We start from the raw sequence: 24,455 nt of genomic DNA on the forward strand, positions 1-24,455 counted from the left end.
CTTTGTGACATGAAGCATTATGTTGTTAGGTATTTTGTGGTCATAAAGAGATGGATGTGGTCAGCAGCCATATTCAGACTTGGTGTTTAAACCATGAAGGGGCTTAAAGTGAGCCAAGAAAATATCTCGTACACCATTACACCACCAGCAGCCGGAAAAGCTGATACAAAGCAGGGAGGATCCATGTTTTCATGTTGTTTCCGCCTCATTCTGACCCTACCATCTAAATGTTGCAGCTGAAAAGGAGACTCATCAGACCATATCTTCTATTGTCCACTTTTGGGAAGCCTGTGTGCATTTTAGACTCAGTTAAGTGACACCTGGTGATATTCTGCTGTTTCAAGGTAGGATGTATTGTGTGTTCAGAGATGGGATTCTGCGTACCTTGGTTGTAACAAGTGATTTAACAAGGCATTTTCATACAGATAGTTACTACAGTGCATCTATGGACACGCCCTCAATACCTTAAGGAATTCCTCACCCCCCAGACCTCCACATGCACCCTCATTGTGCAACCAAAAACACCCTCCAGGCCCCCAGAGCCTAACACCACACCATGGGTGATCAGGCCTTTTCCTCTGCAGCGCTAAGGCTGTGGAATGCCCTCCCCTCCCACCTGAGGGTCCCACAGACTACAGATGCTTTCAAACAAGACCTAAAAAGCTTTTTAAGAAAGCATTCTGCTAAATGCTTTTTATGAGTTCTCCTTTTTATCTTAATCTCAAAAATGTTTTGATTTTTTTCACTCAGTAGCACTTTGAGATTGCCGAAATGTAAAGTGCAATACAAATACAAATTATTATTATTATTATTATTATTATTATTATTAAATACTTACTGGGTATTTTCTCTTTATATTCTGTAAACCTTCGATGTGGTTGTACATAAAAATCCCAGTAGATCAGCTGTGTTGAAATTACTTAAATTCTCCTTTTCTTCCATTCTAAAGCTAAGTTTGAACTTCATGAAATCGACTTAACTATGTTAGCATGCCCAAATTCAATGAGTTACTGCTATGTGATTGGCTTCTTAGGTATTTATGTTAACAAGCAATTGAACAAGTGTACGTACCTAATAAAGTGACAGAGGAGTGTAAAATCATTGCTAATGTCTTTTCTCCTTGTGTTAACACACATATACAGACCAGAAAACTGACCAAACTCCTGCTTTATAGAGGTGCTCACACATGCTGATGAGCAGAACCTGCCTGGGTGGACTGCCTCTGTATTTTCTCATATTTTTCTCAGTGCATAAAGACAGTGTAAAAAATTAATTTTGATTTACCTCATTTAAGACCTGGTACTATTTTGTGGCATAATATCCTATTCTAACTTGATCAAATTTGACAAAATCATGGTTGTTAACTTTAAGCTAAAATGAAAGTTTACAGCCTAGTTCTCTTGGGTATTCTCTTTCTTAAATAAAACCCAAGACGAAAGTTGGTCATTTTGCTGCTGGACTAGGTTGTTATAACCAACAGTGAAGTTAAGAGTTACATTAATAATGGTTGCCAAATTATAAAACTATATAATTTTATTTTACATATCTGCAACAGCCCCTGTTACATATCCTGAAGCCCCTGAAAGCACATATGATGGTATTCTGCTGGTACGGATGTCAAATAAAGTTATTCTGGAGGACATTTTGTCAATTTAAAATGCACCCTTGCTGCATTTAGGGAGACTTATTTAGTTTGTTTTGTATTTTCTGGAACAGTAGCTAAGCACATATGTAAAAGTAGCATGGTCCACTTCAGAAGCATTCCACTTTGGTGACATTATTCTGGAGACATTATTTATACATTGGGAATAGCAACATTGCTACCTTCTTTGACATTTTTAAGCTTAATATTTCCTAAATTTCTGCAGACTTGTGTGATTTCATCCACATCACTTCCCTTAAACAACCAACCCAGAGGCTAAATATTGTTGCCACTGTCTATGTGTGTGTATAAAACTGGGAGTAACCTTCCTGAATGTGGGGCGTTGGCTTGCTAGCAGGCATGACTTTTATTCTACACCACTGGAAAGCAGGGCAATAGTAGGTCTGCTGTCCTTTTAGCTTATTTATAAGCACCTAAAGGCCACAGCAACATGAAACAGGAGACTTCTCAGTTGCATCTGAAGAGGAAAATCAACTATATTACAAAATAATTATGTAAGAAAGATTGTGTCACGAAAACACAAATGATAGGGTTAGATAGAGGCAGATGATTCTGAGGGAAACTGCTGAAAAGTAAAAGTGTAATGAAGATTATTGATCAAAAATATTTATATTTTCTTTATCTTAATTGTTGTGGCTTATTTAAACTCTGATTATTGTAAAGCTCATGTATTAAGATTTTATTATCAACACTGATTTAATTTTTTAGCTTAATTTTCTGGCTTTGACTCAAATCTGGTAATTTTAAAGTATAGTTTTGCATTTTGTGCAGCATCATTTTATTCTGATTCATCATGAAAATGGGTCTATTCAGAGGTTACCTCTGTAAGCCAGTTTAAAAGCAGTGTTTTCACTTAATAAATAGATAAATAAGTTTTGCTTTCATGTAAGGTTTGTTCCTGTATTTACTTTATTTCATTTTATTATTTTTTCCACTCCACAAAAGCACAAATTTTCTACATCTCGCTGAAGAAACTGAGCTATGTTCGCTCACGTTGCAAATCAACGTGACTTGAGGATGTGGGCAAGGTGCCAAAGGAAAACGTGATGCAAGTACTACACGAGAATGTGTGTCACATTTGAGAGAAAAGGGGAAATGGCGGCCACTGCCAAGATATTTGACCTACTTCTCGGCGCTCAGAGGGAGAAGTCAGACACAGGAGCGCGGCAGTGTGCAGGAGCAACAGGTTTGGATCGGAACTGCGGCGCACAAAGCCAGAGGATTTATACGTGATGATAACAGGGTAAATAAAAATTATTAACCGTTTTGTGCATGTTTAATGAAACTTTTACAAACATAACTAGATTGTCACTTTTCGTTTATTTCTTTTGTATTTCTGCGTATTTTTTGTAATTTGGCAGCACTGTCAACATGTAACTTGTGCAGCGTTGAGAGTTTTATAAGATGTTCAGTTCTGCTCCAAAAGTGACTGTTTTCGGTAGACACTACGTGACCGTATCTTCGCGTGGGACGTCCCACTTGTCTCTTGAGTCCATAACAATCAAGTCACAGATAAGGGGAACAAGCACGACCCTCCTGTGGGCAGTGTCTCCTCAGACTTTCCACCTAGACACTGTTCATATCAACGGGACTGTTCATACACATTTTTGTACGGTGAATATTTCTCATCAGTAAACGAAACGCTCGAGCCGTCAAACTCCGCTTTGAGATAAGGACATTAATGGTAAGAGGAACATATGAATATTCTTGACTGTATTTAGCGTCAGTGTTTAATGCGCAGTTTTTTTTTTATAGTTTTTACGCTAGTTTGGACTTATTTACGTTTAGGTAAACGCACCACTTATATTTATGTTTTTACTACTGTCATTTCGATGTTGCATGTAAATATGGGCTGGGAGCTTCTTCTTGTTGTTGTTGTTGATTTACATGAGAAAAGTTGTGTGTGTAAAGTAGTGTTGACAAGATGCGGACCGATTCTGTGTCGCATCTCATTGACCCACATCCGCGGTGAATCCAACTGCGTCACAGAGCGCACTCACCGCACTTCCAACTGTTACGCAAAAAAAAAAAAAAAAAAAAAAAAAAAAAAAAAAAAACCCAAAAGTTGTTCACTTGAACAACACAAGACCCAACGGTACGGAGGTGTTTTTGGTGTTGCAGAGATAGCAACACCAAATCTTAGTGTAATTACATTGAAGGACTCGTTGTTTTCCAAGAAGGGGGAGGGAGGGGGGGACCGACCCGCCACACCACAGTGGAAACCTGACCGCGCCTACCTACTTCATTTTCAACGCAAACAACTTTCACTTGCAAAAGGCACTCCAGAAATTACCTTAGCCATGTTAAAAAAAAAAAAAAAAAAAAAAAGTATTTAAATCAAGTAAAGCTGTAATTTTATTTCTATAGTACGCATTCACACTTTTTCAACACTTTGAATGGGCTTCTTTTCTTACATTTCTGCACGGTATGTGTCAAACAACTGCGCAGCTCTCTCTAACTCCGTCCCTGGGCCCCTCTAGGTCTCTGCAACAGTTTCCCGAGGCTGCTGTTTGGCTGATAGCTTAGATGGTTGGTATTTTTGTGCGCACGTCCATATCATTTGGTTGGCAAATTGGAGAGAGTTGCCGTTTGTGTGCATGAAAATAGCTTTCCTCAGAGAATCGACTAAATCAAGACTATAATCAATACAATGACACCTATGCAGATGCCTTTAAATCCCCTGGGGCGATTATTGAGAAAGAATGCAAAAATGTACAGATCAATGCATTTGCTGTTTATGTAACTCAGCTTAATATGTTATTTGCATGTTTGTTAGGACCGTGTGTCAGTTTGCAGTAGGGGGGGATATAGGCAGTACAAATAGTATAGAATAATTATTTAATAATCACAAAAAAGAAATTTATAATGTTGCTGTTTAAATTAATATTAGTCATAAGTCATTATAGACATCATTTGTAGGGCTGCTTTGGGCAGGATTAACCTCGTCCCATTCTGTGTTGCAGCAAAGCTGAAGAAGCCTCTGTCTGAACACTCAGTTTTTTTTTTTTGTTTTTTTTAGGTGTTGTTGTTTGTTTTTTTTGGTGTGTGTGTGTTTTTTTTTTTTTTTTGGTTTTTTTTTTATCACTATGTTATTGAGCACATTCTGAAGCATCCTTTTTTATAGTCAACTCAAGGGGCTCCGGAGTAGTCTTAGTACTGAGCCAGCTTTTTTCTTTAAATTCTATATGTTTCTTCAGTTTCTTTGAGTCTCTGGCTCTAATGTTGCTGCCCCAACAGATGGCTGAAAAGCAGATTACGCACTCCTCCACAGACTTGGAAGATATGAGCATCTTGGTGCAAATATAGAAGGACCTAAGTTTTTGAAAACTAGAGTCCGCTCTGTCCCTCTTTATTGACGGTCTCTGTTTGATTTCTGGTTTATTTGTTTTTCAGGTGAACACCCAGGTATGTTTAGTCCTCCACCACCTCTCATCCCAGGATGGGAATAGTGTTTTGCTTACTCTTACTTAGTCTAAAATCCACATTAATCTTCTTTGTCATGTTTACACTCAAGATGAGGTGATTGTTCCAACACCATGCCACAATGCCGTCAGTCAGGTCCTTTGCTTTAGCCTTTTGTTCATCACTAACACAACCCAAAACTGAGTATTTCTGGAGATGACAGGACTCTCAGTTGTGTGAAAGTGCAAGATGACACAGCAGAAGTCTCATGTGAAATATTTTGACATTTCAAATTCTAAACTTGGATTGTGTTTGGTGGCTCACTGCCAGAACACACCCAAGTGTACCCATGGGTTAACAGAGTCATGTAATTACACTACCTGACTGTACAAAGAGATAATTGTGAGCTGGAAACTCAAAGTAGAACTTCATCTAGAAATTCAGCATCATTCCTCTAATTAACTGTGACAGATGGGGAATGCAGGGTTCCTCACTAAAGGACTTCATGGGCTTCTTCTCCTTGTGACCTTTTCTGTCAACCTTTGACGGGCAGGCACCAGAGCAGGTGGAGAATCAGACTCATTTATATACAGCAGGGCGGTCAGCATTGTTGGAGATTTATTTGGTGTAAGTTTACATACCTATTGTTGCAGTAATTATTTTGCTGGTTTACCCACATGTGTATTTGATCACATAAAGGCATCCACAAGGGCAGATGCTGCTTGGGTGTGTGTGGTTTGAGTATTTAATTAGCTTGTACGTGTGTGTGAGGTTTAAGTGTGTAAAAACTGAGATCACACCTCGTTGAAACTTCACAGGTCTAACAAAATGAACTGAAAATGCACCTTTCTTTTCTCATATTGATCTTGTTCTTTCACAGGGACATGGAGATGGCTTCTACATCAGCATTAACAGGAGGACCAGCTATGACCTCTGATTCAGAGCTCTCATGCCTCGGAGGCATCGAAGCCTTGAAGTTGAAGGTGGGGCCGGTTCGAAGGAATCTCTTCGGGCCTGTTGACCACCAGCAGCTGCAACAGGACTTCCAGAGGCTTCTCTGTATGAGTGTGGAGGTGGCTAACAAGCGCTGGAACTTTGACTTCCAGAGCGACAAGCCGGTACAGGGTTCCAGCATTGAATGGGTGGAGCTCAGGTGCCAAGACGTCCCTTCATTTTACCGCAGCTGCATGGTGCAACCAGCGGGGAGGCCTGGAACTGGGCTGACAAAGGATTCATGGAGGACATCGACTTCATCAGGCGAGGGCTCCCCCATGTCCAGCAGCTCATCTGGATCTGGGGATGAATACCTAGAAGTCACAGCCAGGAGTTGCTACCGGCTTCAGAGGCTGGGGAAACGCAAACAATCTGCCATAACAGGTGAGCTCATTAAATATGACCTATATCATGCGGTTTAGAAGCACATGGTACCTGTAGAAAGAGCTAAGCTAGTCTCCATTCTAACTCAAGTTAAAAATCTATTAGCATGTGCCTCTCAAAAAGTAAACATCTGTCTTTTCTTTCTTGACTTCAGATCAAACGTATACGCTACATCCTCACAGAGTAATCTGATTTTCTCTTTCCCTCTTCAGATTTCTTCAAAGTGAAGAAGAGGAGACTTCTTCATTACAAAGCATCTTTTGTACAGTAGAAAAACACGACAGCATACCTTGAAAGATCAATAAGTGGTCGACATCCCTCCACTTATCACCTCTCACAGATCAGATGTATATATGTAGCAAATTGTGACTGTTCACAAGCTCACACATGCGTGGACTTCAAAGTGTCACCTTCTACATGCCTCTAATTCCTCAGAACGAAGAAGCTACTTTTTTCCTAGGTAATCAAGCTCCTGCTCTAGAAATATTTTTGTATAAATATTAAGTATACTGTACATTCTATATACTGTTTTACTCAGCTTTTGAATATACTGTGAAATAATTTTGAATGCACTCTTCCGGGTTACTAGAACAGAAAAAGTCTCTAGTTCCAATAGGTTAATTTTCTTTATGTATAGTATTTGTCCTCAGCCCCTGACCCTGTTTTCTCCCTGTTGCTACAAGTCATTGGAGCTTTTGACCTCACATAGCCTTTAGTTTAACCCCACAACTCTAAAAGCTTGGATTGGACTATGGGTCAAAATTTCACCTAAGGTTCAAAATGTGGCAGCATGACTGTCATTACCTCCAGGTTAAAGGTTAGATGTGGAGGTTGGGCTCTTAAGAACAATTAAGATTTAAATTCTGAGAAAAAATAATTATTATTCCTATTTATTTATCTTTCATGATGCTAGATCATTGTGAAGATGAAAAAGAGTAAAAGAATAGACATGTAATATTTAAAACGAGGTAAAAGTGCCACCGGCCCTAGATTATGCCTTCGATTATCACGGCTCATGTGCACTCCAAAGGGTGTACTTTGAAGAGTAAACACCATCACAACATAGCAAATAATGTACAAATGAAATACTACAGTATATATGTTTTTATTTTGCTTTATAGTATATGCAGAACTGGTTTGTAGAAAAATCTTTTTTTTTGGTAACAAAATGTAGCATTTCTCACTTGCCTTCATGTGATGTCCATCTTGTAGGTCTTAAATGTGCCTCTTTTACTCCATGAAGGGAATTATTATTATATTTTACCACAGTGTTGCAGCTCAGAGGGGTCAACCCTTTTGCTTCCACTTTGTGTTAAATAAGTTTTTCTAAATATAAGAGTGTGGTGGTGTCACATTGCAGTTTTATAAGTGTTTGTATTGTATGTACATATGCATGTGTGCGAATGTTGTTCAGCGTCTTGAGCTTTTTCACCAGTTATAAAGGTTGTGGTAGCTGAGGCAGTCCAACCAAAGCAGTTGCTTGGTCATTAAGCCAGAATAATATGCTTTCCAGGTCTGATTTTTTTTTTTTTTTTTTTGTCACAGAAGCCAGCCAACATCTTCAAATATGTCATTAGCACTTTAAATTTAAAAAAAATAATTTAAGTTTGCTTCATTTTTATGATTCAGACTGCACAATCCCCATTTTTTGCCTTTTTTTCTTTTGTCTTTTTTTTTTTCTTGCGACAGTAAATTGTATGGATTCATCCACTTTTACTACCTCATGAACTTATAACACAAGTAAACATACAGGTAAAAAAAAATAATAAAATGCAGCTCAGGTTGTTTTTACAGGCAGGAAATCAAGACAGACAGACTCTGTTGTGGTAAAATATCAGGTAGTGTGTCAGAGCAGGGCCTCTTTCCACGCAGAGGAAACTCTCATCCCCTGAGAGGCTCGGGTGGGTGGGTTTGTTCTGCAGACAGCTTTTGTTGTCTGTCGCTCTCATCGCTTCACTTTACTGTGACAACTTTCCCAGCATAGGCAGGGCAGAGGGACAGTGTTGGGAAGGACAAGGAGAAGGGACAAACTTGAAGAGAATCTTCATGAGAAAACATGTCACTTCATTCCTTTCCATGAAGAGATGTTTCCAGCCGGGCAAGTTGCCTCTGAGTCAGACGTGCTTTTGTGTGGCAACGTTTTAAGTCATTCTGTCTATAAACCAGCTGCCTTGCTGTCTGCAGGATAAGCAACAACAGAAATGGCTGTTTAAAAACAAATAGTCTAGATTACTTGCTTACTTACCTGCTGTGTGTGTGTGCTTTTAAACTTTCAGAGTATATTAACTTATTCTGAGTTTTTGTCATTTTGTAGGGAAATAATTAAATACTCCCTATTTTTCTGCTATAATTAATTGTATTATCTCTGAAACCATATCTTTGCACTACTGGAAACTTTGATGACAGAATATTTTTGTAATGGTAATCATAAAAAGAAAAAAAACTAAACATATTTAGAATTTTTTTTTATCAGACTATTTCTCTATTATATGTGGTTGTCCACATTGCATCATTGGTATCTTTTAAGTTGTAGCCTGGTTTTTCTTAATTCCTCCACCGAGAAGTAAATTTTTAACAAAGGAATAAAACTCAATCACATTAAGTGTTCATCTCACCGTGCTAAAGCAATACTTGCCAATTCATTTCTTGCAGCTATGTGTGTGGAGTTTTTCACTTTGTATATGCATGAATAATATGGCAATACCTGTATACTGTATAATGTAATTATAATTTAATACTGATTTATGTATCCTTGCAACATGTGCAATGTGTAACAGTTATATAAGTTCATAGTCTGTCTGACAGTAATATTTGTATAGAAAATGTTAGAAGACTAATGTTGAGTTGTTGGTGCACTGTTGCCTTTCACAATGTTGATTTTATATAGTGTGTTGAAACAAATTAAAAAATGAACAGATTATAATGATATACACAAAAACACTGGTCTGGAGTTTTTATTTTCATTTTTTCAAAATATATATATATTTATTTTTTTTACCAGAGTTCACTTTGCTGCATGTAATAATTGTGAATTATTTCCAAGTTAGCTTTGACATATATCTAAAAATCTGTTAATTATATATAAAATCATATGTTTTAATTGTGTTTTCATTATTTATGTAAAACGCGTCCATATTTTAAAAAAAAAATAGTGTTGGGCAACTATTAAAATTTTTAATCGTGTTTAATCACGTTGTCATGAGCAAAATGTCTCTTTGCGTTAAAAGAAGGCCAATGGTTATATAAAGAAAGTGCAGTAAATTTTGGTTTACAAACACTACATCAGGGTTCTCCAACCTGCAACTCTGGAGCCGCAAGTGGTTCTCTGGACCTTCCACAATGCCTCTAAATACGTGGCTAAAATATTTTTTTTTATCTATTTTTCTTGTCATTAGGTTGGAAAATATGGATTTTTTTTTTTTTTTTTTTTACTTTACGTAATTTTCCACAAATGTCTACATGCCTTAGAAGAAAGTCTGTCTATCCTCTTTTTATATAACGTTTGTGTTTTTCTTTATTTTAAAACCATAAAAATGTGGTTCTTTAAAAATAACAAATATCCTCTGGTGACTCTTCGATTAAACATATTAAAAGCACACCACAGATTGTGTTATAAGTTCAGCGATTCCATTTTGTGCTTTATTTGGTCTCAACCTGATATCAATAATGTTTAAAGTAGTATAACTAATTAACAGAAGGAAAAGTGTCATCACCAATTCTAGTTTTAAGCTAAACAAATTTCATATAAAAGTTTGCTCTTCAAATAATCTTTTTATTTAATGATATCAAGTGATTGATGCACGTACAAGAATCAAGCTAAGAATTTAAAATGACAATTAGCCATGAAAGCATGCAATAGCTGATGGGTGGACCTTTATAAGTGATTTGACTCAACAGAAAACCTGGAAACAGTGATAGCATCAGGTGCAGGTGATGACCTGTCTGATAGGTTTCTGCATGCAGCTCTTTAAGAGGGAACTCAAGGTAAACAGGAAGCTCAAATAAAAATAAAAATGCATAGTGGCATTTTTTTCATGATTGCCAAAGGGTTGCATGCATAAATTAAATGTTCTCTCATTTTGTTCTTTTAATGTGGTCAAATGACATGTTTGTTCTCATCCAAGTGTGTGATGCTCTGCTGAAAAATGCAGGGCTTTTTCTTTACATGTGTGGTGTGACTCTCTATATGATGGCAGGAAATACATTTTTAAAATGCAACTATCATATGCTCTGCCTCGCTGTAATTTTCACAATTTATCCATGAATTATTACGTGTCACCTCCGCTTTTCTCCCAGGATGGGATGTGAGAAAAGTTGGACATGACACACATTGGATTCTATCTTCTGGGTTACAGTCGGTTTCCAACAATTTTGTTGTCAATCAAGATTGTGTCTCAGCTCTTTAATCCCTTAATCTGTGCAAATTGTCTGTCATATTTGACTGTCATACACTGGAGGAGACAATGAGGTCTCAGTAGTATGATCCCCTGTTTTGTTAGCTCCCTGACCTGTATTTACAACAGCTTCTTGTTCCATATCCAGCTCCTAATCCTCTTGTTGTCTACAGTACTAAGTGTGTTTTGGTGCGCCCCCCTCCTCCTGTTCTTAATCCTGTGCTGTAACATTTGGATATGCAGTCATCAAGCCTACTGTTTTCTCTCCATGGCCAATACCCGTTGAATACATTATCACGCATGTGAAAATAGCAGTCACACAGTAGAGTGTGACATGGGTCAGAGGACTGGGAACTGCCATGGTGGAGCATGAGAAAATGGAGGATGCTGCTTTTGTTGTGTCTGAAGTCATTGCAAGTTTTTTCCCTAACCTCTTTCCCTAAAGAAAGCCATAATGTTTTATTCAGCTAATATTCTTAAAATAAAGTTATTATATAAATATCTGCTATAATCTAAAGTCATCTTTGAAATTACTGCATTATCTGTCTGTTATTATGATGTGTTGCAATTAAAAAGCTGTTTGTTTTCACTTTGGATGATACATTCAGAAATCAATAGGTCTGAGCTCATTAGTGCTACAAGAACCTGAGAATTTAATGTTGAAGATGCTCCAGCAAAACCTCAAGAGAAGGTAAGGCACGTACTGTATGTTAATCTCCTCTCTACAGGAAGTTTCTCTGCTGAGGAGGAAGCTGTGATAAAGAGAAGGAGAAAAAAATATACATAAAGAAACAGTTGTTGGTTCACAGGTGCTCGACGGGGATTACCACATCCTCCTGCCTATCAGCTGCAGAAGCAAATGCTGGAAAGAGCGTGGCTACAGACAAAAGGTTGTTTACACCAGACATTATTTCCTGACAGACCACAACAAAATGCAACTAATGAGTATAAAGAAAAAAAAATCCCAGACAAACATGTTTTCATCTGACAATGGATCCAGTGGGCTCAGGTGCACTACAGGTAACTACCTCAAAATTGTGTACATGTGTACTGTATTTTTCTATGTGCCTTTAAAGTATTATTTATCAAACAAAGTGTTTTCCATTTAAAGACACCGTAGTAAAAATGGTGCTACCAATGTGGCGGTTGCCATGTAAGTGGACCAACAGCAAATATATATAAATGACTCATTCTAAGAGAATAAAAACATGACAGTTATTTTAGTAAAGCTATTAGATACCAATAGAAACCTACTTTTTAACATGTATTCAAATTTTTGTGTCATTGACCTTCGATTTTTATTACAGTCTGCACCTTTAACAGATGCGCGGGCTGTTATTTGCTGATTTATATCTACAAACTGATATAATAAATTCTCACCTCCAGGCAGCTCATTCACTTTATGCTGACATGCACATGTGAATGTTTGCATGAACACATGAAAATACAGTGAACAATGGTTATTTAAATATTTAAACTGGGAGTTTGATGAGCAGATTAAAGCCAACTTTACATTTTAAGAACCGGCTATTCGTGAAAATTGCTGATAACTAGTTTTTAGGTGGAACAATGTGTTCATTTATGAACTGGGATGCTTGCCTGCCTGCAGGGCTTAACAAACAACTGGCTAATACAGGCTAAAAGACATGTAAAAAAAAAAAAAAGTATGATAAAATGTTTAAAAGTGGTTCATTTGACCTAGTTTTGACATGTTTTCACCTGCAAATCATCAAATCAGTTTTTCATTGGAGATGCATAGGAAAATGGGAGGCGTTTCATGGCAGCGTTCGCCCAGCTGTGAAGGCCACAGGTGGAGTTGTGGGGGAGGGTGGAGGAGTGAACCACTCTCTGGTTTTATTTGTGTGTGTAAGTGTGCGTAACATTGCTCTGGATCTGGAGAAATTCATGGCACAGAAGGGGAGAAGCAGCGACCTGGCAGCTGGTTATTATCAGGAGGTTCTCTGAGGGATCTCAAGGCTGGATGGGTTAAATATGAAACTGTTTGTTTTGGGAGTGGGGTGGGGGGGTCCTCAGGGCCTTGCCTCGGGAGCAGACTTTTTAGTTTTTCTTAGTAGTGGTGGCCTGCGTATGCTGCCTTCGTGCATTTGGTGTAAGAACATAGTGTCCTCAGGCTCACTGGAACATTGTTTTTGCAGTGAAACTGTGGGCGTGGGGAGTGGGAGGAGAGGCAAAGAGAAGGAGGAGAAGAAGGAGGAGGGGACTTAGTGGGAGAAGGGGGAGAGGGGTATGGAGGGGGGTGGAGCGAGGCTAATGTAAATCGATCCTTTGTTTTTGTCCTTGCGTATGTGTCTGAGAGGCACTTGTTTTCGTCTTGGAGAAAAGTTCAGTGTCAAAGAGTCATGGAAAAAAAATGAGGCTTTATGGGAACGTTTTGTAAAGTCAGTAAACGCAACATAAATGAATAAAACACCATGCTTTCAACCAAGTCTTTTCTAATTTCATATGTGCTTATTATAAATGGAGTTAAATTAAAACAACAGCAGCAATGATACAAACAAAATGACTGTATCTGTCACTTTTAACTCTTGTCTGCACAGCTGAGTTGAAAAGATGGTGCGCTCCAGCTGATGTGGTTTTGCCCTTATCTCCATCAGGGGAACATCTGGTTTTCATCTGCATGTGTTCTGTTGGGCTGTGCATGAGCGTGACAATATGTGAGGGAGACTAAGAGGAGGCAAGGGCAAGGAGAGTGTGTTTGCAAGTTTGAATTAGTGTGTGTGAGACTAGTTGACTGAATGTACAAATGAATGGCAAATTACTACACTGAAAACAGAGAGAATTGTGTGATCGTGTTTTCTGGTCATCAACTAACAATCTTCAAATATTGATGTTTTATAGTTTCCAGGCAGCCTTATTGAAACCTGTCAGGTTCAGCTTTTCTAAAAAATCTGTTTTGGAAAACATCTCTGTATAAAGTGCAGGGTATCCAATTGAGAGCTAATTATGTGTCCATCTCCTTAAATTATCATCAGCATTGAGTTTAGATCCAGATGGTGATACATCAATTTGAAAGTAAGAGGAAGGTGGGAAAAAATGACCGAGACTAGAGGAGGAAGAGGAGGCCTCTGACTATAGAGTGTAGTTGGTATTTGGACTGTCCTTGTTGGGGCCACATGGTATCGATGGTAACTGGGCCAGGCGGCCTGAGGTGCAGCTTTGAAACTATAACTGACAGCAAAGGACCTATTGATGCATGGACTGTGGACTGAAGAGAGACTGAAATAAAAACTGGTCACAGAGAGAAAGAGAAAATAATGAGGCCCACTTCTATGTCAGAAATTATTTTTCACAGATTTTACATTTGAAAGATTTTCCTACAGTATGTTTTATATTTTGTATATACAACAATAGACAACATGAAATATTACAACAGAAAAATTTTGCTGCTTTATTTGAGAAACTGTTTTCTCACTTTAAGTTAAAAAAATATTGTGATAGGGAATGTTTATGACTGTGTAGCTTGTCACCTCTTTTTCAAACATAATCAAAGTTTAATGAACTCGAACCAACTGATGTAGCTTTTCAGTCTTGCATTATCTAAAACTTCAGGGCTGCCTTTGTGAGATTTGTTTCTATTTTTTTCATTATGTAACTAGAAGCACTCAGAGCACAGACCTCAGCAAAGACATGTTTTTGTTTTTGTTTTTTTTTAAATGATTGTTGTCATTTTTTTTAGTATGAAGGTCTAATGGCAGAATTATTCCCATTTCTCCATAGTAAAGAGTCCTTTAAAAAGAATTTTCTACATCTAGACCATGATCCAGATCAACCCCAAAATCTAATTACTTGTTTCTTATTACATTTCTTATATCTCCCGAAAATTTCATTGAAATCCGTCCATAACTTTACGAGTTATGTTGCTAACAGACAGATAAATACATAGACAAACCAAAGCCATCGAAAACATGACCTCTGCCTTGACAGAAGCAACAAACATTTTCAGCGTTCTGGGCTACAGGTAGGCCAGTTTAACCTCGAGACTGACTCCTTTATATGAGCAGAATGTGCTTCATTGCCTTACTGAAATAAGCAAAACTTTCCCTGAAAACATGGGTGGCATCATGTTGCTTGGTCTAAACATAGTTTGGTATTAATGGTGCATTTACAGCCTGGAGGACATGATGCCCACTGTGATATCCCAAAGTTTTTTTTTTTTTTTGTTATTCTAAGCTGATCAAATTCCAGGTGTGGTTCAGTACATCGGACAACCAATATCTGCAAAGCAATTAATGAATTTCTGGAAACCAGAATTTTTTTAATATATTGTGTATTGTAAAGTGCTTGGTGCTAGGAAGCTGTATAAATCAGTTTCTCCAGAGTCTTAATAATAATGGCTTTAATATGTACAGTGAAACATGTTCAAAAATCTCTTAAAACCCACTGAACAAACGAAAAAAGAAATATTAATAATAAAATATTAATCCTGCTCTGAAATCTTTACTGGCAGATCGCAGCTTCCTGTGTGTAAATGATCTAATACAACATGTTTGTTTATGAACATATGTATAAAATATCAGACAACAGATACGGATGTAGTGTGCAAACTTCTTGCATGCTTTCTGCTTGATTACCTGCTGCCATTTTGACCTTATTAATTGTGAGAAGTGGAACCAGGTCTTTCCTTGTTACCACCTTTTTTTTCTTTTGGTGTTTGAGAAGTGTGTAATTATAAACGTGTCAGTCAGAGTTAAAAGTTTGAATTTGTTGCTGTATGTATGTTGGAATATCTTACATATATTATCCATCAAGCTTGTAAGACTCTCCATTTATTTATCTGTTATTGGACCACTGCTGCAGTCTTTTTAAAAAGAAAAACCAGCAAGGTTAAGATGCAGGTCTTTGAATATCAAAGATCAGAGATTAAATTTTTCATTTCAATCTTTAATGAGATCCCTTTACAGATGTAGGGAAACACAGTTTAGCCTGGGGTGGGAATAATGTCTCTATTCTGGCTCTTTAGCTCTGCTTTGCAACATCAAATGGAGAACTGCTGTCTATGTACCACTTCAGCTGCTTCAGTGTGTGTGTTTGTTAAGGCAGTAGTGTCCCTTAGAAAGCATATATATGTGTCTGTGTAGGGGAATGAGACAGGAAGCAACTAGGGGCCCACCTCTAGCCGCAGAGTAGTAGCAGTGACTAACAAGATTCACTATATGAGGAAAACATCTTACTGCAGTGTGTGCATATGTGTGTGGATATGTGTGTGTTGTAAACCCTTGTATAAGATATGTAGCTTACGTGACTATATTTACACTGTATGTGTGATAGTGTGGGTAACTTCCCTTTTCTGGGGGCCACAGTAGAAACGCCACATGAATTGAATTGTTTTAATATTTTATTTTGATAACAGTAACAGAAAGACTGAGTTGCACTATTATACGCAGGTTGGTGCCTGTTAAGATGTTTTAATTAAAAAGGCTTCTTAACATTTTAAATGTCTCTGCTTAAATCCATTTTTCCTCTCAAAAAAAGGAGTTTTAAAGTTGAAAAAATAATAATAAATCTACTATAATATCATGAGCTCATAGACCTTTGGGCTTTGTGTTGAGAATCACATGTTTTATGATGTAACACAGAGTCATGGACACCCCCTAAAGGCTTGGGATACTGATTCTGTTTTGATCAGATGTGAGAGCTAACTTAAGGCCTGTCTGGCCTCAGCTTGTGACATGATCATAATATTTATCACTCCTTGTCATAAAATGTGTCTCAGAATTATTTATCTGGTCATCACTTTGAGAAATAAATAAAATAGTATACACTTATATACACATATATATACACTTTATAATAACACTTTTACATGTCATCAAGGGTTTTTCCTTTTTTCTCGTGGAAAAAAAACATGAAGGAATGTCAGAGCAAATGGAGCAGAAAGATTGAAAATAGCTGACATACTTTTGATGAAGTGGGTTGGTTCCTCGTTTTGTTGCGCCATCTGGTGTTTTGCAGAAGTTACAGCTTTGTACACCTATGAATGAAGAGTCTACTCCATCAGGTAAGTGGACTTTTAGCCTCCTCTGCTGGTGATCAACCAAGGCTGCAGCTTTGAACAGCTTTCTGTGCTCATCATTTGTTCCACAGGTTCTGGCCCATATTGACATAATAGCATCACACAGTTACTGGAGATTTGTCAGCTTAACAACTCCCATTGCACCGCATCCCAAAGCTACTCAATTGTATGATATATCCGGTGACTGTGGAGGCCATTGGAGTACATTGAACTCATTGTTATGTTCAAGGAACCAGCTTTGTGTCATGGAGCGTTATCCTGTTGGACATAGACATCAGAAAATGGGTTCACCCCAAGGGATGGACATGGTCAGCAATAATGCACAGATAGGCTGTGGTGTTTAAACCATACTCAGTTAGTACTAAGGGGCCCAAATTGTGCCAATAAAATATCTCCCACACCATTATATCACAAGCAGCAGCTTGAACCATTGATAAAGGACCAGATGGATCTATGTTTTCATGTTGTTTACATCAAATTCTGATCCTACCCTCTGAATTTTGCAGCTGAAATAGAGACCAAGCAACATTTCCAGTCTTCTAATTTTGGTCAGCCTGTGTCTCCAAGCATTCTGCCCATTCTCCTCAGACATCAACAAAGCATTGCCATCTAGACAACTGCCACTTACTGGATATGTCCTCTTTTTTGTACCAAATCTCAGTAGATCAGCGATTTCTGAAATACCTGTGCCTGTTTGGCACAAACAACCAAGCCACATTTAAAGTCACTTAAATCCCCTTTTTTCTCCATTCTTATAGTATTAAGTTGCTGCCATGTGATTGGCTAATTAGCTGTTTGTGTGAGTATGAGTATGTCTATGTGCTTGCTGGTGAAAAATAATCACAACTGATGTTTCATTAACATTAATGTATTATTAAGGCCAGATGGACAGTTAGACCTGCAAAGCATCTATGTTCATTTCTATTTTGCAACATCTTTGTCCAATAAATAAGAAATATGAAATCATTTCATGTGATTATTCTTGTATTCTAGTTACAGTATTAACTAGAGTATACTAATACTGAGTGATGTCCTTCGATACTTTAGACAGATATTCCTGGTTACCAGGGTAACAGGTTCTGTCTGTACGATTGTAAGAAAGTTCAACTTGAAGTGCTCACAGTGATAACATAAAGAAGGTGGAGTGCTGAAAACCGATGTGAAGTGGCTGCTTATCCTACCCCTCGTTTCTCATTGAGTTATAATAAATTAAATTTTGTTTAAGCTGGGAGCTCAATGAGCAAATCGGAGCCGCTTTCACATTTTGACAGTTTGGTTCTTCACTGATACCAGCTACAAGTCAAACCATGGGATACAGTACCGGTCAAAGGTTAGGACACACTTCCAAGTGTGTCCTAACTTTTGACCGGTACTGTAATTTAGCACTTTTACACATTATTACAAATTCTAGATCTTTCTAGTATGTATGCATGTATGTATGTGTGCAACACGTGAAGTAGAAATGTTGAAAATTGCTGGCATATTTTCATGGAAATGAGTTTGTTCCTCATTATGTTGCATCATCTTTTGTTGTGAGAACATACAAAATGTGAAAGGCTCTAAACTCTACCAGGTAGTGTGTACTACAGCTCCCTGTGCTGGTGATGAAGCAGAGTTGCAGCTTTAAAAAGTTATAAAGCCAAAGAAAATGTTTTTATTTTTGTGAGGGTACAGTAAGTTGATAATATCATAGGTAGGATCCATGGGAGGGCCCTATAATAACAGTGACAAACAGGGCGGTATTAACATCCTTGTTATTTGGAGAAATAGGTTTAACCACACCCTTTGTATAATCAAAATACATGATATACTGCGTACAAAACCTGTTACACTTCTATCCGGAGTATAATGACAACTTCTTAAAAATTCTTAAGTTTCCCTGTGGATCAAAAATGAAAAGATTGTGTAATTCTGTGGTATATAGAGCTGGAAACTCACTCATCTGGGAAGGCACCATCAGTTCTGAGAGGTATAGACAGGATTTAGACCAACATATTACCCATCCAGACAATGTTTCTCTCAGGGAAGGCTTTATGTATTTCAGCAAGACAATGGTAAACCACATACTGCACTTATTTGAACAACATGACTTTGTGGTAGAACACTTTGGTTTCCGGACTGTACTGCCTGCATTTCAGACATTTTACTAACTGCTTATTGCAATAAAGGGTCATGGTTGGACTGGAGCCTATCCCAATGGTTACTAGGCAAGAAGCAGTACACCATTGACAGGTTGCCAGTCCATTGCAGGGCCATAAAATGCATATGCCACAAAGAAGACCCAGGATTGTTTAGAAGCTAGAATGCTGTATCAGAAATGACTGAGACAACACTTCTTCTCTCATATTTAACTGTATAATTGTCACAAACATTAAATGTTACTTCATTTTTCTGGAAAAGCTGGCATATTTTGTACTACTCTGACATCCATCCAGCAGCAGCCACAAATCTCCATCTGATTTCCAATAAACCCAAGTTTATCCTGAGGCAATATTAAAAACAACATGTGTCATTGATTTTTTTTGTGCTGCCTTTGACCAGCTGAACAGCAGGGTGCTGATAGTAATGATTTAATATCTCTGCACTGGGGCCGACATCCCTCCAACTTCCACTTCTGCTTTCAAAACTGGCGATATGGTCATGCTTGTTTGTGTTGCCTGCTGTACTTTGCACTCCACACCTCTTTGCTTGAGCAAATTGCTTGATTTTTCTTTCCCAGGTTATGTCACATTCCATGGAACATGTTGGAACAGAATTCTCACTTGAAGCAAAGAGGAAAATAATTGCATACACTGTTCTTATTCAGCAGCACCAGCGCAGGAATGTCATGTCTCTGTTCCAGCTGAGGAATGACATGATTCTTAGAAAACTCTGACAATCTTTGAACTCAGAAACTCTCTCAGTTAGTTACTGAGACTCAAGCTTGTTTTCCACCTCTGCCCTAAAGGTGGATTGACATAAACCAACTTTTCCCTCAGCAGAAATACGTATGGTCACACAGAAGCTGAAAAGTGTGTGATCACACCTGTATCCTCTTCTGAAATCTCTCACCCCCACCTTCTTTTCACATTTCCTGCTGTTGTCTTTTATCTTTTATTTGATCCACCATTGCCAGTTTGCCCATCTCTCCACCCTACTGTATTACTGGATGTTGATTAACCAGTCATGGCAGTAACATGTGGAATTTTTCATTACCTCGCCCTGGGGGCACCATGCTGCCTGTGCCTGTGCATCATGCTGCTTTTTTTTCCCCCACTCCTTCTCTCTCTCACACACACACTCATTCTCTCTCTGTGGTATTATTCTGAGTCAGCCGGTGTTGAGCTGTGGTTTGTTGTTTGTGGTCAAACCAGCTGTATGGGGTAGTGGTAGCTGTCAGTTACTGATCTCCTCTCCATGGCCTGCCGTCCCTCTGGCTCTGGCTCCTACACTGTCGTTATCATTCCACTCAAGACCAGCCTCTACAGCCTGGATGCACTTCGCTTCTACCTATGGGTGAGCTGGTGTTTGTGTGTGCTGTCTGAATGTTTTGTTGTGATCAGACATGTATTTTCAACCTACAAAGTACCAAATATAGAATGTAATGTTGAGCATTTGCTGCTTCTTGTGTATAAGTGTCACCAGGTTGTCACGTTTGGCCGAGGTAAATTTACAGGACGTTTTCTGCTTATCTGTAATGTCATTTTTTTGTACAATCAGGCATCCTATAATTTTAAACAGATGATAAAAGACATTGGTGCCCTTTTTAATTTACAATGACAGGTTTCTGTAGCTACTTTATGATGGATGGCTGCAGTGAGGCTATTGATTCATGCAAATTTCAGTGTAAATAGAAGCAGCCAGCAACAGTAGCAGATGTAGCCACCTTCTTGTGATTTGAATCAAAACATCTATATAGATATTTTTATCTACTGTAGCTATTGTTTTCTAAGGTTACCTATGATATTTCCAGAAAATGTCTTTTAGTTAAATTGTCTAAAAGACTTTAAAAGGTTGAAACCAGAGAATTTATCCCCAAGACTCAACCAATTACATGAATATCAAAAAGGTTTATACTTTACTTGTAATAGCCAGCGCTATAACTAGAAAAATATTTGCATAAAATAAGTCTAAAACTGGCTTAATCAATATTTCTCAACTTAAGTACTTTCATTATCCCAAGTATTTTTACTAGGCAAGCCCAGTCTCACAAGTCTGTATTAGGTACGTTTTCTACATGTTCAAAACCTAATACTGTCACAACATTGAAAGGATTCTTAATGCATGTGATTAAACAAGATTTTCCAGTTAGCATATGGCAGTTGGAAAGATTGATATTTTTAGTTCATACCCAAAGAAATCTGTAATGACATTTAATGTAAAGTATAAATCTTTCTTTTGGTTGCCTGTTTATGCGTCTATAAAATTATGTTTACATGTTCTTTAGTGGCAACTGGAAAATATGAGTTTTTGATTCGAACCAAATAGAAAAGACAACACCTGTGGTTTGGATTCCATGTTGTTATAGTTTCTTAACCCCACCCTGAGTATTTAACATGATTCTTTAAAATCATACAGAGAATGTGAAGGTACAGTATGTCACACCATGTTGCATGAAAACACAATCATGTCAGGACTGCTCTATTAACAATATATATATATATATATATATATATTTATATATATATATATTTTTTTAAAGAAAGGCAACAAGTTATAATAATGCTTAATACATTCAGTTCAACCAACTATTTTCCAAGACTACTTTTACTACTTTTACTGGACTACTGATGTAACAGAACTATTTTTAATTCCGTATCCCATTTGTGATTAGTGTGAAAAAAGTGTTTACTGAATCTATAGCCTGGAATGCTATGTCATTCTAAAGGATCTTAACTTTCCAATGGTGTATAACATGTGGAAGTACTTGGAAAGGAAGACAGTAAAATGGATATGTATTTTTCATGTCATACTCATGGGACATCTGGTACCAGCAAGTTAACCACTGTGTTTTAATGTCATACTATACATTACTAGGTTCTTCTAAACTTTAGATAAATATCTTTGTAATTTTCCATTTTCATTTTCCACTTCTGAGGTACATTTAACACTTTGGGTACCAAAGTTTTAAAATTACAACAAGCACCAGGCCAGAAATCTGTTACCACTTTCCACCGCTGGACAGCAGACATGCTAGCTAGCATCATCTTTTAGCTAACGCTAAAGATTAGCTGAATGGGAATTTACGTCAGTCAATGTAAAAAACGTAAAAAGTAAACAATTTACTATTTTAGGACTTAGTTTATTTAAGGTTCTGTGAACTGATTCAGCAAAATGAATATTAATGGCTTAATGGTTGATGCAAGAAATTGTGTTTAATGGTTAATGAATAACTATACTGTTATTACACCCATGCTCTCTTCAGTTTTTGTTTCCAGCTTTACTTCCATCTCAGTTATTTTTGAACCAGTGTGGCTGAAATCATCCCTAGTGACACATGCCCATATGGCAAGACTGATCCTCACAGCTTCCTGTTAAATGTTGTCAAGTTTCCACAAACTTTAAATGTTCATGAAAAGTTACTATCAGTTAACAAAAAGAATATTATTAGCCCACGAGATAAGCAATAGCTGCAATAAAAATTCAAACTGGCATTTTAAAAAGTAAAAAAACAAACAAACAAACAAACAAAAATGATTTTATTCTCAGTCTCAGTGATAATGGCTTTTAAATGATGCAGTGATCTTAATGTCCCAACCTAAAAATACCAATAATGAAAAAGTCTTTGTTGTTTGTAACACTTTTGTGTTTGTTTGACCCTGTATAAAGTGAATGCAGTCCAGCTGGGTGTTGACAATAGAACTAAAGGCCTTCTGCTGCTCTGTAGTTTGTTTCTGTTAAAACACAATACCTTGGGGGCCACTGGAAGACAACAGCCAGGGCTGTGCTGATCACAGTAATCAAGCTTTTTCTGTCTCTACCCATCAAGATACAAGTGTGAACATGTACACTTATAGTAGAGCCAGTTATATTATTCAAACAAAATCCAGAGTTTTAATCTATTACCTCATCTTCCACCTCTTATTTAAGATTAAGCGTATGAAAGAACTTGAGAAAGAGAAGGATGCTCTATGGTGTGGCCTGGATATTCTGGAGAGGACTCGGCTCTGGTACCTCCAGCGGCTTGAAGAGAACAGGGTCCGGCAGGACACAGAGAGCAGGAAGGGGTCTGGCATCTGCTGCGAAGATGCTCCAGAGGTACAGTGCAAAGGCTTTAGCCCTGGAGCAACTGTTCCGGGTATAATGTGTTTTAAGTTTGATAAATTGTTGCCTTACCACAAACTAAGTGTAAATAGAAAATAACTGTGTCACTTAAGGTGTTCTGACAGTGTTTCTGTTTCTCTGCAGGCTCAGGCCTGTCTGCTCAGATCTCGTATTCAACGGGTTAATGGTTCTCTGGGTTCTGTAATGAGTGAACCCAACGTCATGAGCAGCAGCAATCCTTCGATTCCTGAGGCTGTGACAGACAGCGACATCCGCTGGCACAACACGGTACTAACTCAGGTAAAGAAAAGGAAATGTTTTAGAATAGCTGAACCTTCAAGGAGCTCCCTATCTGAAAATATTTTCTGCATGATGTCTCAGTAACATGTTTATTTCCTACTTAGTGTCTAGAAACCTACCGCTTTTTCTTTACTGTTTTTTTTTCTTTTTGATAGGAAGTGAGTGACAGGAATCATCAGATATCCTTGTTAGAGATGGAAAAAGAAGCTCTCCTCGAGCAGCTTGAGGAACTGCACACATGTAGGCTGCCGACACATTTAAGCACCTAATTCTAAATTTGCTGCACTTTCACTACATTTAGTGCAAATTTACTTGATGTCTTTGCAGATATCATTTACTCATCTGTAAATATGTATTTAAATTAATAAATTTCAGTAAATATGACTTGTTGTCTTATTTGTGCTTTTCAAGTGTTGTGAATCAACATTTGCAGCCTGATTGGCAAGTTGACAGCGATGAATCACTGGCATGAAATCACTGATATGTGAAATCATACATGTTGTATTTACTTAAATATGAAACTGGATATGCAAAGAAAATAAGGTCTCAAAGCTTGCACTAAAAAAAAATAAAGACACCAGTCCTTCAGACCTCACTTTCTAGCTGTGGGTTTTAAAGCTTATTTAAAGTGTTTAAAGGATTGTTTGTTTTCAGAAGGCATCTATTAACCCCTGACTGCTGTTGTAGATCCTTAGAACAATCTCTCCCACTAATTCCTGAACTCACTGTGTAACCAGAAATGACTGCAGGCCTTATCTATTTGGGTTCCTCAACAGCTAAACTCAGGATTTGGTAGATAGACCAGTCATTCTCCTGTAATTCTCTAATAGGCTAATGCACTAAGCTGTGTGCATGTTCTTCTATTTTATATTTTCAAACCTATATTTACCAACTACAAATGTTTTAAAATCAAAATTTTGCACAAAGACACAAAAATAACATGTTAAGGTTATACATCTAAAGCAGTGTTTCTCAATCCTGGTCCTCGGGGACCACTGTCCTGCACGTTTTAGATGTGTCCATCTTTAACACACCTGACTCA

At 37.7% G+C, this 24,455-nt stretch overlaps 2 protein-coding genes across 3 annotated transcripts; both read left to right on the forward strand.

Moving 5' to 3' along the window:
- The first annotated feature begins 2,786 nt into the window (after positions 1-2,786).
- cdkn1d (cyclin-dependent kinase inhibitor 1D) lies at positions 2,787-9,389 on the forward strand. 2 transcript variants are annotated; one of them, XM_041977723.1, is made up of 3 exons: positions 2,787-2,906; positions 5,946-6,442; positions 6,655-9,389. In XM_041977723.1, exons 1-3 carry the CDS (start codon positions 2,896-2,898, stop codon positions 6,711-6,713), a joined length of 567 nt encoding a protein of 188 aa, XP_041833657.1. In that variant the 5' UTR covers positions 2,787-2,895; the 3' UTR covers positions 6,714-9,389. The 2 variants fall into 2 exon arrangements, with proteins under 2 accessions (XP_041833657.1, XP_041833658.1); XM_041977724.1 differs by lacking the exon at positions 2,787-2,906 and adding an exon at positions 2,985-3,347.
- A 10,740-nt stretch (positions 9,390-20,129) lies between these two features.
- On the forward strand, positions 20,130-23,782 carry sapcd1 (suppressor APC domain containing 1). Its single transcript, XM_041977829.1, has 4 exons — positions 20,130-20,365; positions 22,940-23,107; positions 23,258-23,413; positions 23,569-23,782. Exons 1-4 carry the CDS (start codon positions 20,267-20,269, stop codon positions 23,680-23,682), a joined length of 537 nt encoding a protein of 178 aa, XP_041833763.1. The 5' UTR covers positions 20,130-20,266; the 3' UTR covers positions 23,683-23,782.
- Positions 23,783-24,455: the final 673 nt, after the last annotated feature.

Source organism: Melanotaenia boesemani, chromosome 23, assembly GCF_017639745.1.
Source record: "Melanotaenia boesemani isolate fMelBoe1 chromosome 23, fMelBoe1.pri, whole genome shotgun sequence".
In the NCBI taxonomy this organism is placed as follows: domain Eukaryota; kingdom Metazoa; phylum Chordata; class Actinopteri; order Atheriniformes; family Melanotaeniidae; genus Melanotaenia; species Melanotaenia boesemani.

Bases quoted from the DNA above. Each gene is read 5' to 3' on its own strand.
- sapcd1 (XM_041977829.1), top strand. From the start codon at position 20,267: ATGGCCTGCCGTCCCTCTGGCTCTGGCTCCTACACTGTCGTTATCATT. The intron at 20,366-22,939 runs GTGAGCTGGTGT...CTCTTATTTAAG, and splicing joins CACTTCGCTTCTACCTATGG to ATTAAGCGTATGAAAGAACT. The intron at 23,108-23,257 runs GTACAGTGCAAA...GTTTCTCTGCAG, and splicing joins GCTGCGAAGATGCTCCAGAG to GCTCAGGCCTGTCTGCTCAG.
- cdkn1d (XM_041977723.1), top strand. The intron at 6,443-6,654 runs GTGAGCTCATTA...TTCCCTCTTCAG, and splicing joins CAAACAATCTGCCATAACAG to ATTTCTTCAAAGTGAAGAAG.